We start from the raw sequence: 14321 nt of genomic DNA on the forward strand, positions 1-14321 counted from the left end.
TTCTATATTTGTTTGTACCTGAAGCATGTCAGGCAAAATTTTCCTTTCTTCTGATCTGTTTTTTTGACCATGCACTACCTCAAGCCTACTACCTCCTCCTGACTCAAGCTGAGATGCTCTGTTCTTGAAAGTGCTCTGCTTGTTGGACTGTTGCACTAAATCCATCCTGAGTGTTACTGTGTTCTATTAAAAAAGGAGGTAATTCTGAGGATGTGGTCCATTGACACAATGGGTATTGTCATTTCTTGCTCTGCTGAAGTTCCCTCATCCAATGTTACAATAACTGCTGAGTCTGTTATGATCTGAGATGCTATCCCAGATGGCCCAGGAGTTGGTTCTGTAACATCTAAAAAATACAAATCTATTTCAATTTTTATAATATACATATCTTGAGTCAAAGACACTGCATGTATCATACTCCTAAACCAACATTCAACTAATTATATAAAAATAAGAATAAAATATATATCAGCATATAAATAATTTTACCATTTCTTGTATTATAATGTGTTGCTGCTTAATATTAAAAAGAATCAAATATTACTAAATTTCAAAATATAACCATATCACAAAAAGGGAATAGATTATGTATCCCCCTCTTAATTTAAAATATCTTAATTACCATCAACTTCTGTCTCATTTTCATAAACCCCCTAGTAAGCCAGTAATAGCAACAGGCTCAATCAGTGTCAGCATAGCTTCTTCAACAGGACTGTAGTTTGTCAGAACTGCTGGGCCACCACCTGGAAACCAAGAACAAATGGTTAATAAATAAAATAAAATATAGAGATAATGAACTGACATTGATAACTTTTTTTCTGATTTTGTTAATATTCTCACATCCCATACCCATCTTATTTTCATTATAGACAGTAATATTAATTCAGGTAATTACCTGCAATATAAACTGTCTTCTAAAATTAATTTTAAACTAAAAAAAATAAAAAAATAAAAAAATAAATAAAACAACCGGGCCTTCATGATTCAAATGGTATAATGACCTTAATGACCAGTGTTAAACCCAGTCAAAAAATAAATATCTTAATTATTAAACATTCATGATGTTAATTGAAGAAATTACTTTTACTTAAATATTAAACACTAATAAGAATATGAAGCAAATTAGATCCTACATGTAATACTGTTATTATTTACAACTTGACGAGTCGTATTTATTTATTTTATTTACTTCAAAAAATCCCTGCATTAGACTACATTTGTGGAGGATGTTTATAAGGTGAAAATTGTTCTTACAATTGCACATTTTTCAGGAAATAACTTATTCTTAAAATCAATACACACTCAGAAATGAAATAATACCAAACAAATAAGGTTATGCATTTAATATTACCATTCTTTAAGTTATATTGTTGGCCTTTGTTTAATCCCTCAAAGTTCTAGAATTCTTTGAATAAGAGAACTGATATATAGGTAATTACTAAACTATTTCTACATTCTATTTTCTTTATGACATTATGTTTTGTCTCCATATTGTGTTATGTGTCAGTGAGTGTACTATCATATTCAGCACTTGATATTACCCTCACATTATTTTGAGTTACTGTGTCATGGATATTAAATAATAAAAAAATAAATTTGATACTCACTCCTACTTCAACTATTCTGTGACAAGAATATCTAGTTTTATATGACATGTACTAGATTTCCTTTACTCTGATGATAAAGATAAGGTTTCAAGCACTTGTGAGCAATTTCAACAGCTAATGTTGAGGGTACCTAGAGAATTTCCAGAACAAAATTTACTTTTGAAATCTTACCTGTTCCTCCCGTGTTTTTTTTTTTTTTTTTTTTTTTTTGGTAAAAGTTACCGAGAGTGACGCACTGAGATAGAGAAAAATGGACATTGCCATCTTGTAGAGCATAAAAAATAGACTAGAAAACAATATAAATAAATCTGCAGCGGACTCATGTTTCCCGGAAAATGAGGGAAATAGGCTCTGCATGTCACCGTTCAGAGACTAAGTCCACAACACCCTCAAAATGGCAGAGTCCATAATTTCTCGTTTTCTATTGCTCCATTTCTTTCATTTTCTATAAATCCATTTTCTATAAGGATCGCGTTTTCCTTTGACCATAGGTCTCGCGTTTTCTGTTGACAACCATGGAAATCATTTCCGATTTGTTATTTATTTCCATCATTATTTTATATTATTTCTAACAACATTTCCTTTACTTTTTTATGAAAATACATATATTTGGTTGCTCTCTCAATTGTAAGGTAAGGTAAGGTAAGTCCGATATGCGAAGCTTAGCCTCGCCCGGGCTATGAGGGGAGCCCGGCCTGTGTCGACTAATGCCGACTCGCTCACGTGTGTCAGCTGGTGCTGACTCGGCTGAACCTAGTCCTTACCCGCCGTGGTGCCCAGCCACAGCAGTAACCTCCGGGCGACAATTGCAACTTCTCGCGCCTGGGCGGGGCGCGAACCGCCGACCCCTAGGATGAGAGACCGACACGTTACCAGTGTACTAGCCCGGAGGCTTGACTCAATTGTAGTTGCGGTTTTATGTAGGTTTTCCTTATCATTTCTATTATCAGATTCTTAATTATTTAACAATACTACTGCTTGTTTACCGTAATTGCCTCATATATCGGAACAATACACTCGCGGTCGCTTGCTCACTCACTCTCACTTAAGCCGGTGACATGGCAGCAGGAAGCTCTAACTTTTGTCGTCAGTGTGACATGGGGTATGTTCTTTTATATATTAGAGTAATTTGTAATTGTATTGCGTATATTTTATTTGCTCATATCATTACAATTTTACTGATAAATGTTTTTTATGGTAGGTACGGGCAATTTTGGCAGCAATACGGCGGCCACGCCGACCTCTTGCTCGATCTGTGCCGGTCGCACAAATTAATTAATCCAGCTTTATCTTGTCCAAAGTGCGGTCAAGAATGCCGCATTACTAATGAACATTATTTTCGGTGCGACAAATCAAAGAAAGTAAATAATAGAACAGTTAGATGCAATTTCAAAAAATCACTTTTTAAGAACACCTGGTTTGATAACAGTAAGCTCGATTTTGAGACTAACTTAAAATTCGTTAACTTGTATGTAAGAGAGGCCTTTTCCTACGAATCTGCACGGAGCGACTTTCAGTTTCCAAACAAGACTATTTGTGATTGGGCAAGCTTCTGTCGGGAGGTTTTAATTTCTTGGTGTTTAGATAATGAGTCAGACCAGATAGGAGGGCCAGGGGAAATTGTTGAAATTGATGAAAGTAAATTTGGTAAAAGAAAATATAACGTTGGTCGACTCATAGAAGGTCAGTGGGTTTTTGGAGGAGTATGCCGCAAAAGTAGGAAATTCTTCTTCGTACCTGTGCAGACGCGTGACTCTCTTACTTTGCTTAAAGTCATTAAAGAGCGTATCCACCCAGGACAACGGTCATTAGTGATTGTTGGAAGGCATACAACTGTCTTGAAACAGAGGGCTATCAACATTTAACTGTGAATCATTCATACAATTTTGTTGACCCTGACACTAAGGCGCACACCAATACGATCGAGCGGAAATGGAGGGATGCAAAAGCCAAAGTGCCCCGCTTCGGCAGGAGGAGGTACCACTTTATTGGGTATTTGGCTAGGGCCATCTTTATGATGGCCCACCCCGAAGAAAATAAAAGATTACATCAGTTCCTCCTCGCCGCTGCTCGTCTGTACCCCCCACACTGACGGTATGTGGCAATAATTTTTTGTAACGAAATAGATGTCCTTTTAGGCGTATATATTACCACAGGGGGTCCAGGGGGCAGAGCCCCCTGGCTAGGGAATATATATATCGTAGTGTATAAATCCCACAGGGTTAAGGTTAGGTTGGTTTATTGGTTAGGACGCATTGTACGATTACCACAGGGGATGTGAATTATGTGAAATCCCGTAGATTTTCCTTTGCCGACCGACGGGTTTTATTCGCGTAGACTTTTTCGAAAACTGGCGCGTAGGTCCGTAGACTTTCAATGGTAGCGGGAACGTCCGTAGAGTTTCCTTGGCCGATTTTAACCGTATTTTTGTGCTTGTTTACTTCGTTCGTCGGACAATGTTTGGCTCGGGTTTTCGAAAAATCGACTTTTTAACGTTTCATAAATCACTTTCTTCGATTTCTGCAGCTTCCTATGGGCACCCAGTGCTATCCATTATCCCCCCCCCCCTTCAACCCCCGATTCCCCACGCATCCCCCAAGATCGTTGGCTGGAGGAAAGATATAAAAAATCCGATTTTGGAACTTAGTCTCTGAGGGGGTGCGTCGCTCTCGGTAACATTTACCTTTTTTTTTCTATCTCTCTTGTGCTGCCTTTTCCTTCACGGCTGCTCTTAGGTTTGTGAACTTCCTACGCACTTCATTCACATTCCTCTGTACGCGAGCGACAAGATTCACCTCCGTAGCTACATTCTCCCAGGCGTTATTTTTCACTTGTTCAGTTATTCTGTTGTCTAATTTATCTAGAACCACATTCTTCTTCGTTGCCACAGGTTCTATGAGAGCCAACATATCTTCATCTGAGAAATTTGGTCTTCTTTTCTTTTGAGTTGGACCTTCGGTGGCATTGTTTACCTTTGGTGTAGCCCAGCGATAAAACAGCTGAGATTTGTGGCTTTCTATTGGCTGTTACGTCTACGAGGCTGACTGCTGATTGGTCATCCAGCTACCGATCTGCCCTCTCTTGGCAGCTTTGGGGATTAACTTACAATGTTGACATTAGCCTTACAAAGTGCTTATTACATTGTAACTTTTTTTTGAGTATGGGTCACTTACAATATAGTAAGGAGTCCGTAAGGTACAATGTTGTAAGGCGGTTACAACGTCCTCGACCTTGTAACTTACGGGTTGTTTTGAGTATCCGGCCCCTGATGGGCAGGGTCGTCCATAGGGAGGCGAGCTAGGTGGCCATATAGCCTGAGTTGGCGATCCCAGATTATGCAAGTAACAGGTCCCATGCCAGTCTCACGGTGTAACCGCTGGTTGGACACGTGGTCCTGCCAACTGCACCCCAAAAGAAGAGACTTGTTACAAAAGGCATCAAAACGAGACTCTGAGGCACTAGATGGCGTCCAGGTTTCGCTTCCATAAAGCAAAAGTGGCAGTATCAAGGCCTTGAAGACACGTAGCTTGGTCCTTCTGCATGGCTCCTGTTGCCAGACCAATCCGTCTACTAACTTCTTGGTCTGACAGCCCAGAGATATGGGATACGCTACCAAGGTATGCAGAGCTCTCTGTGACAACGTCCTCACCGTAAGCATGGATCGACTGAACAGGTTCCCCTAACAGGCCTCCAAAGTCCTGAACCTTGGTCCTCCCTTCATTGCTAAATGCACCAAGAGCCGCCAACAGGGACTCAGATAGGATAGCAACATCATCGGCAAAGTCAAGGTCTACGGTGTTTGTGTAAATGTTAAAATAGCTCGAAGTATTGAGATTTCCACTATTTTCTCACCAATTCTTTACTTCCTTTGTCATTTCATATTACAATAATGCAGTAATACCAGGAGAATGTTCATATGAGGAAAATAAGAATGTTAATATTTATGAATATAAGTCTCTGGGCATGATGTGAAAACAAAGAACGATAAATCTAAAAATGAAAATGTCAACATATATTATCACATCTTATAGACTGACAAGGTGTGAAAAATTAGTTAAGTAATTCACTAATTACCTGTCTTCTGCCCCCCCCCCCTCTCTCTCTCTATCTATCTATCTATCTATCTATCTCTTCACTCAGACAAAGATACAAGAAATGCATCGTTTCAATATATAATTAATTACTAAATAATGATCGGCGCGATGGAGGCATGGTTAGCGTTGTGGCCTAGATCTTAAGACCCGCGTTCGAGACTGGCCCATGCCAAGTATGGAATCACACGTAGGTCCATTTTTCATTTTCTCGTATAAACAATTCTGACAAAGATAATAATAAAATCATCATGGTAGTTCATATTATCAAATTTATTATGTGTAGATCCCGACAGATGAGAAGCCATTTGGCAATGACGCTTGTATCGCGAACACACTATTAGTAAGAACTTCAATGTTTCAATCTAATTCAATCATTCCTACTGCCATTGAGTAAATTTTTAAATGAAATATATCTAGTGGACAACGAGAGCCGAAATAGAGATTGATATACGGAAGTAGATAGATAAATAATCGGGAAAAGAATGAAATATTGTGTGTGTTCGCCATTCAATATGCATTTACACACGCACAAAAGATGCAAACTAAAGGTACTACTGTACAGGGGCGTCATTTCAGTCTATTCTAAGGGGGGGGGGGGGGGTTGCGTGAGAAGCGAACAAAAAATGAGCTTTACTACGGGCATTTCTAAACTATCAATCAATCAATAACGGTATGCTCATGTTTGAGCAGCCGTGGACCTCTCCACCATCCTTCGCCACTAAACTCGATCTTACGCTTTTCTTTCCACTTATACCATCGACAGCCCGCAAATATCTTTGATATTGTCGCTCAGTCTCGTTTTCGGTTTGCCTCTTCCTCTGTTTCCCATCTCCATCCCTGTCAGCAAGTTTTTCTCAATACTTTTACTTCTCATTACATGACCAATAAACTTTAATTTCCTCTTGTTCAAGATGTCCAACAGTCGGTCTTTACAATTTATCTTTCTCAGCACTTCATCATTCGTCTTCTTCTCTGTCCAGCTAATACGCAGTACTCGTCTGTAACACCACATTTCAAAACTATTGATCTTTTTCTTGTCTATCTACTTCAACACCCAACACTCAGAACCATATGATGAAATTTGGGAAAACTAATGAGTTCAATAACCTCAGCTTTGTCCGTAAGGTAATGCTTCGGTCTTTCCAGATGTTATTGAGAGCAATTGTGGCGCTTTTGGCAATGGTAATTCTTCTTTTTATCTCCGGTGAATCATCATATGTATTAGTTAAAACAGCTCCAAGATAAGTGAACTCTTTCACATTTTCCACAATCATTCCATTGATTGTAACATGTTCATCATTGTTCATTGCCGGTTATCTTTGAATCTTCATGATCTTAGTTTCTTGGCATTAAGAAACAAGCCAGCCTTTTCGCTTGCTTCTCTAACTTTATCTAGTAGTTGTTGTAGTTCAGTGATACTGCTGGCAATCAAAACTATATCATCGGCGTACCTCAGATTTGATATTTTGCATCCTCCAACATCCACAGTTCCTTCAAAATTCTCTAGAGCACCTCTCATAATTGTTTCAGAATATATATTAAAGAGGTGCGGAGACAGAATGCAACCCTGTCGTACTCCTTGTTTGACTTCGAACCATTCTGTTAACCCATAAGTGGTTCTTACAGCTGCTTGTTGTTGGTCATACAAGGCTTTTATTAATTGGATGATGTGTTTTGGAAACTTCATATCGTACATGTTATTCCAGAGGATATCGTGATCAACAGTATCAAAAAGCTTTCACATAATCGATGAAACACAGGTATAGGTCTTTTGATGTTCTCTGTTTTTCTCTATGATCAATTTTAAATTTAGAATCTGGTTTCTGGTACCTTTTCCAGGGCGAAAACCCGCTTGTTCGTCTGCAATTTCCTCTCTTAACTTCAACTTCATTCTTTCAGCAATAATTTTCAACAAAATTTTGCTGCTGTGACTTATTAAGGCAATTGTCCTATTATTGTTGCATTGGAGTGCGTCACCTATTTTTGTACAGAGTTTGTAGAAGAAGTATTCAACACTTTCGCCAGCATTCTTAATTAGTTTTGCTGTTATTTCATCTATTCCGGGGCTCTTGTTATTCTTTACTTCTTTTATGGCTTTTATAACTTCGTCCAGCAGTGGCGGTGGTTCATCCTCGCTGTCATTGAGTCTAATTAATGTTGTTGTTAGATTTTTATTCTTTTTGTATAAGTTGGAACAATATTGATTCCATCAATCTTTGACTTCTTTTCCATCACATAAAACAAGTCCATCTTCAGTTTTGATAGCGTCCATTGTAGGTTTAAATTTTCGTGTGATGTTTCGTACTCCTTGGTAGAGTTCTTTAGTTGTCTTATTGATAGAACAGTTTTCAATTCTCTGGCAATGTTCATTTAAATATTTTTCCTTATCTTGTCGCAATAATCTTTGAATTTTTGTATTTTGTTTTTTGTAAATTACTTTTTCAACTGGATTATTGATACCTTTTTATTTTAGGCATCTTCTTGTTTCAATTTCACTTAGTGTTTTTTTCAGATATCCAGGGGGAATTTGTCTTTTTCTTTTTGGCGATAGTTTCTTAAGCAGTGCTCAGCAAGAGTTCTTTTCCTTCTTCCCACAACTCATTTGGTGTTTTATCATCTTCACATTGATTGAGTATTTCAAATTTGTTTGACACTGCAATTCTGTAATTGTTATCAAGAGTTTTGTAGTCGAGCTTTAGAGGTGGTGTTGGACGCTCCATCTTTTTGAGTCTTATTTTAAAGTCGATAGTTAGTAGTTGGTGGTCACTGTTGCAGTCGGCACCAGGTCTTGTTTTGGATTTTTTTATGCAACTCTTCCATTTTTGGTTCAGCACAATGTAGTCAATTTGGTTGCGTGTTCTTTTGTCTGGTGAAAACCACGTGTACAAGTGTCTTGGGTGGTGTTGGAACAATGTATTGGCTATAACTAAATTATTTGTACTACAGAATTCAATAAAATCTTTACCTCTTTCATTTATATCTCCAAGGCCGAATTTTCCACAGGTGTAATTTTTTAGATTATTTTTTCCTACTTTGGCGTTGAGGTCTCCCATGATTATTTTTACATCTCTGTTAGGGATTGTGTCTAAAGTATCTTGGAGAGAGTTATAAAAAAATTCCATTTCTTCATCACTTGCAATATTGGTTGGTGCGTAGCATTGTATAATACTAATATTATGAGGTTTTGCTTGTATTCTGACTTTTAAAATGCGATCATTTATTGGGCTGTACCCAATTAGTGCATTTGCAGTTTTTTTCGTGAGAATCATAGCAACTCCGTGACTATAATTTCCTTCTTCTTTTCCAGAAAAAAAGAACTGTCTTGTTTTCTTTAGTTTTGAAACTTCCATTACTTTTCCAATTGGTCTCACTGATTCCTAGTATTTGAATGTTGTATCTATCCATTTCGTTACAGACAGTATGTAATTTACCCATCTCTTTCATTTTCCTTACGTTCCACGTTCCGATTTTTAATGTGTTTCTTAATTGGACCTGTTTTCTTTATCTTCTTTGTCTTCCAGATGCATGTTTAACATTGTCAGCCTGGTTGCCCACTAACTAACGCGCCCCTTGATAACCCACGCGACGGGCGATGTGGTATGAATTTTCGTTTCTGTATTTAATCATTGGTGTAGAGGTTTGTCAGGAGAAAATAAAAGTTGAGTGGAATCCCCCAGGCTCCTTCTCAACTCGCAGTCTCCAACTAATTAGGAGGAACTATCTCTGCCGCTTTTAAAACAGTTACACTGTAATACGCCAGACATATTATTTGGTGAAACCAGTAATCAGTAGAACTGAAGGTGTTTTCACCAGATATCCACTGCCCTGCTGCCGACAGTTTCACCGCAACCCTGGTATAGGGAGCTAATAGGGTGCTATCCTTGTTCAAGGGAACCCTAGGGTGCAGTTTATTGTCTTACCCAGGACAATTCTAAACTATAGCCAGACCTATATACTGTAGGAGCAATATAGCAGAAAATAATATTCAAAGAATAATAATAGCAATAGTAATGATAATAATAATGATAATGATAGTGATTATGATGAAAATGCATAGTTTATATATATATATATATATATATATATATATATATATATATATATATCAATAATTACGATCACAGTGCAGATCACCGTAATGGAGGAATGGTTAACGTTGTGGTTTAGATTTTCCACGATCCGCGTTCGAGACCAAGTGTGAAATCACACATACGCCCCATTTTTCATTTTCTCGTATAAACAATTTCTGATAAATATGATGAATATTAAAATCGTCATGCAAAATAAATATGCTACTGAACAGGGGCGTCACTTCAGATTTTCTTGGGGAGGGGGAAGGGGGGTTGACGAGACAAGCGAACAAGAATTTAGAAAAATGAGGTTTACTGCGACCATTTCTAAACTATAACCGGAACTATATACTGTTGGCGTAATATAGTAGAAAATAATATTAGAAATAATAATGAAATAAGTGAATAAAATAAAATTGTGGCCATTGGGGAAAACAAGCCAGATCTTGGGGGGGTGGGGGGCAAAAGCAGGTTTGGGGGTGGGGGTTACTGCCATTAACAATACTGATAATAATAGTAATAATGATGATGATGATAATGATATCAATAAGGATAATAATGGAAATGTTAATGATGATAATAGTAATAATAATAATAATAACAGTAATAATGATGACAAAAATAATTAAAGTAATAATAATGATAATAAAAATGATGATGATGATGATGAATGCATAGTTTAAATAGATCACTAACTACCAATGCAGTGCAGATCTTCGCGATGGAGGAATGGTTAATATCGTTCATATAATCAAACAGAATTTATTATGTTTGATTATATAAAAATTAAATTAAATTTATTATGTGAAGCCATTCGGCAAAAGCTCTTCTATCGCGAACACAGCTTTAGTAACAAGAAATTTCGCTGTAAAATAGGAAAGATCATACGTTTAATTTTAATTCAATCTGACCTACTGCCATTATAAATTTAATGAAAAATATCTAATTGACAACGAGTGACTAACTGAATACAGATTTATATACGGAGAGGTAGACGGATATATGATCGGGAACTGAGAGGAAGATTGTGCGTTCGCCATTCATTATGCATTGACACGTACAAAAGATGCTAACTAAAAATACTACAAGGGCCTCATTTCAGCTGTTTTCTTGGGGGAGGGGGACGAAGGTGGGTTGGTGAGAGAAGCGAAGAAAATTTTTGAAAAATTGAGCTCTTATACGGGCCTTTAAACTATAACTGGACCTATATTCTGTAATATAGTAATAATAATAATTATTGTAATAATAATAATAAAAAGACAAAGAATAATAATAATAAAAAATATATATACATTATATATATATTATATATATATATATTATATATTATATATATAATATATATATATGTGTATATATATATATATATATATATATATATATATATATATATATATATATATATATAATCGTTGGAGAAACACAGTCTGTGTGGGAGGAGGGATAACTGCACCCCAGCCCTCCCAGCTGACGCCCCTAATCATATATACGTATGTACACATAGTAATGATAATGATGACTCTGGTAATATTAACAATGATAATAATAATGCTAATAACTAATAACACTGAAAATAATGATAATAATAGCGATAATAATAATGATGAGAATAATATAATGATAATAAAAGATAATGATAATGATATTTATAATGATAATAACAATGATAATAATGATATAATAATAACATTAATAATAAAAAATAATGATATTGTAACAATAATGAAAATAAAAAAAGTAATAAGAATAAGAATGATAATGATAATAAGAATAAGAATGATAATGATGAATGCGTAGTTTAAATGTATCACTAATTACTGGCATAGTGGAGATCATAGCGATGGAGGAATGGCTGACGTTGTGGCCGGGAATTCTTAAGACCCGCGTTCGAGACCAAGTGTTGTAACATATGTAGGCTCCAATTTTCATTTCTTGTATAAACAGTTCTCACAAAGATGATGAATAAAAAATTATCATAGTAGTTAATATAATTAAACATAATTTCAATTCTATTATGTGTACATCTGGATAGATGAGAAACAATTCGGCAAAAGTGCTTGTATCGCGAATACAACTTTAGTAAGAAGTTTTATTGTAAATAGAAAAAATTAGACTTGTTTAAATCTAATTCACTCGGGGAGGGATAAAAAGATATTGTATGTTCGCCATTCATCATGCATTGCCACACACACAAGAAATGCAAACTAAACATGCTCTTGTACAGTGGCAACATATCAGCTTTATCTTGGGGGGCAAAGGTGGGTTGGCGAGAGAAGCGAACAAGAATTTTGAAAAAATGAGCTTTTCTACGGGCATTTTTAAACTATAGCCGGAACTATATACTGCAGGTGTAATACAGTAATAACGATGGTAATGATAATTAAAAAATAAATAGATAAATGATGATCATTTCCCTTGGGGAATGCAAGCCAAACCTTTAGGGTCTTAAAGGGTGGGGGTGATATTAACAATGGTAATAAAAATGATAATGGTGACGTTGATAATCAAACAATAATAACGATGATGATGATAATGATAGTAATTATTTTATTTTTTATCAATAGTAGAATCATCATCATCATCGTTTCACTTACTATAATTACTGTCATTACTATTATTAACATTATCATTATTATTATTATAATAGTGAACATCATTGAAATGATGTTAATAATAATTATTAATATTACTATTAATATTAATAAAAAAATAGTAGTTAGTAGTAATGATGATAATGATAATAATAATGATAGTAACGTTAATAATAATAACGATACCACTACTACTACTAGTACTACTACTACTACTACTAATAATAATAATGATAATAATGAGAATAGTAATAATAATAATAACAATAATATTAATAATGGTAATAATAATGATAATAATGAAAATAATAATAATAAAAAAAATAATAATGAAGATGATGAGGAGGATAATTATGATAATGGTAATAATGGCAATGATAATAATAACAATAATAATAATGAAAACAACAATGACTATGATTATAATAATGATAATAACAAAAATAGTTATGATAATAATACCAATAATTATGATATTTACAACAACAATAATGATGATATCATTATTAGTTTTTTTTTTTACATTATGATGATAATGATGATGATGATGATGATAGTGGTGATGAGGATTCTCATTATCATCATCATCAGATTATTTTCATTATTATTATTTTGTTGTAGTATTATCATTATTATTATTATCCTCATAAATATTATTTTCATTGTTATTATTATGATGTTGATGAAAATGATGATGATGAGAAGGATTATAATGAGGGTAATTATGAGGATAAATAAAGATAATAATGATAATAAAAATAAAAATAATGATTATAATAATGATAATAATTACAATAATACCAACAACAAGAGCAACACAAAATAATAACAATAATAATAATAATAATTATAATAATGATAATAATGATAATGATAATAGTAGTAATAATAATAAAGGTAATAATAATGATAACAACAACAACAACAACAATAATAATAATTATGATAATTATTAATTATTTTTATTATCTTTCTTTTTTCTTGTTATTATCATTATCATTATTATTATTATTGTTATTATTATTATTACCATTATTATCATCATTTCATTATTGTCATCATTTCAGTTACTCTCACTATCATTATCATAATTTCAGTTATTATTATCATTATTGTTGTTGTTGTTGTTGACATTATCATTATCATTATTAGAAAATAATAATTATTATAAAAATAATTTAAATAATGATTATAATCATAATTAAAATAATTATTATAATCATAATTAAAATACTAATAATAACATAGAGGATGATAATAATAAAAATGATAATAATAATAATAATGATAATAGTAATAATAATAATAATAATAATGAAATCATAGCTTAAACACATCATTAATTACCAGATTGGTGAAGATTGTTGTGATTGAAGAACTGTAAATGGTGTGGCCTGAAATTCCCAAGACCTGCGTTCCATGCCAAGTGTGGAATCACACGTAGTCATGATGACAGAAATGATGGTAATAATAATGCCAATAATAATGATAATGATAATGATATTGATAATAATAATAATAATAATGATAACAATAACATCAATAATAATAATAAAAGTAATGGTAATAATAACAATGATCAAATCAATAAAGATAATAATTATGATAACAACAACAATCATAATAATAGTAGTAGTAGTAATAGTAATAAAATAATAATAAATATACTGATTATGATGAAAATCTATAATTTAAATACATCACTAATTACTAATAGAGTGAAGGTCGTCGCGATAGAGGAATGGCTAACGTTGTGGCGTGAAATAGGCCCCATTTTTTCATTTTCTTATATTAACAATTCTGACAAAGATGATGGATAGGAAATTTGTTATGGTAGTTCATATGATACATAAAAATCAAATTTATTATGTGAAGATGAGAAGATAATAATAATAATAATAAAATAATAATAATAATAATAATAATAATAATAATAATAATAATAATAATAAAATAACA

The 14321-nt window shown here is 33.9% G+C and overlaps 1 protein-coding gene and 1 long non-coding RNA gene across 3 annotated transcripts in view; one reads left to right on the forward strand and one right to left on the reverse strand.

The window, feature by feature from the left end:
• Positions 1-4873, reverse strand: part of LOC119581063 — a 4879-nt gene extending 6 nt beyond the window's left edge. The window contains exons 1-3 of one of the 2 annotated variants that reach the window (XR_005229434.1): positions 4850-4873; positions 623-743; positions 1-346 (exon numbers count right to left, since the gene is read on the reverse strand). The exon at positions 1-346 is cut by the window's left edge and continues 6 nt beyond it. This is a non-coding gene — a long non-coding RNA (uncharacterized LOC119581063). Of the gene's footprint in view, positions 347-622; positions 744-1778; positions 1818-4849 lie in introns of those variants that run through there. The other variant, XR_005229433.1, reaches the window with a different exon arrangement.
• Positions 2544-3703, forward strand: LOC119581062. The gene is given in 2 exon segments (XM_037929361.1): positions 2544-3404; positions 3407-3703. Coding segments are annotated over 2 exon segments (1032 nt in total). The 5' UTR covers positions 2544-2665; the 3' UTR covers positions 3700-3703.
• Positions 4874-14321: the final 9448 nt, after the last annotated feature.

Source organism: Penaeus monodon, chromosome 14 (assembly GCF_015228065.2).
Source record: "Penaeus monodon isolate SGIC_2016 chromosome 14, NSTDA_Pmon_1, whole genome shotgun sequence".
Lineage (NCBI taxonomy): Eukaryota > Metazoa > Arthropoda > Malacostraca > Decapoda > Penaeidae > Penaeus > Penaeus monodon.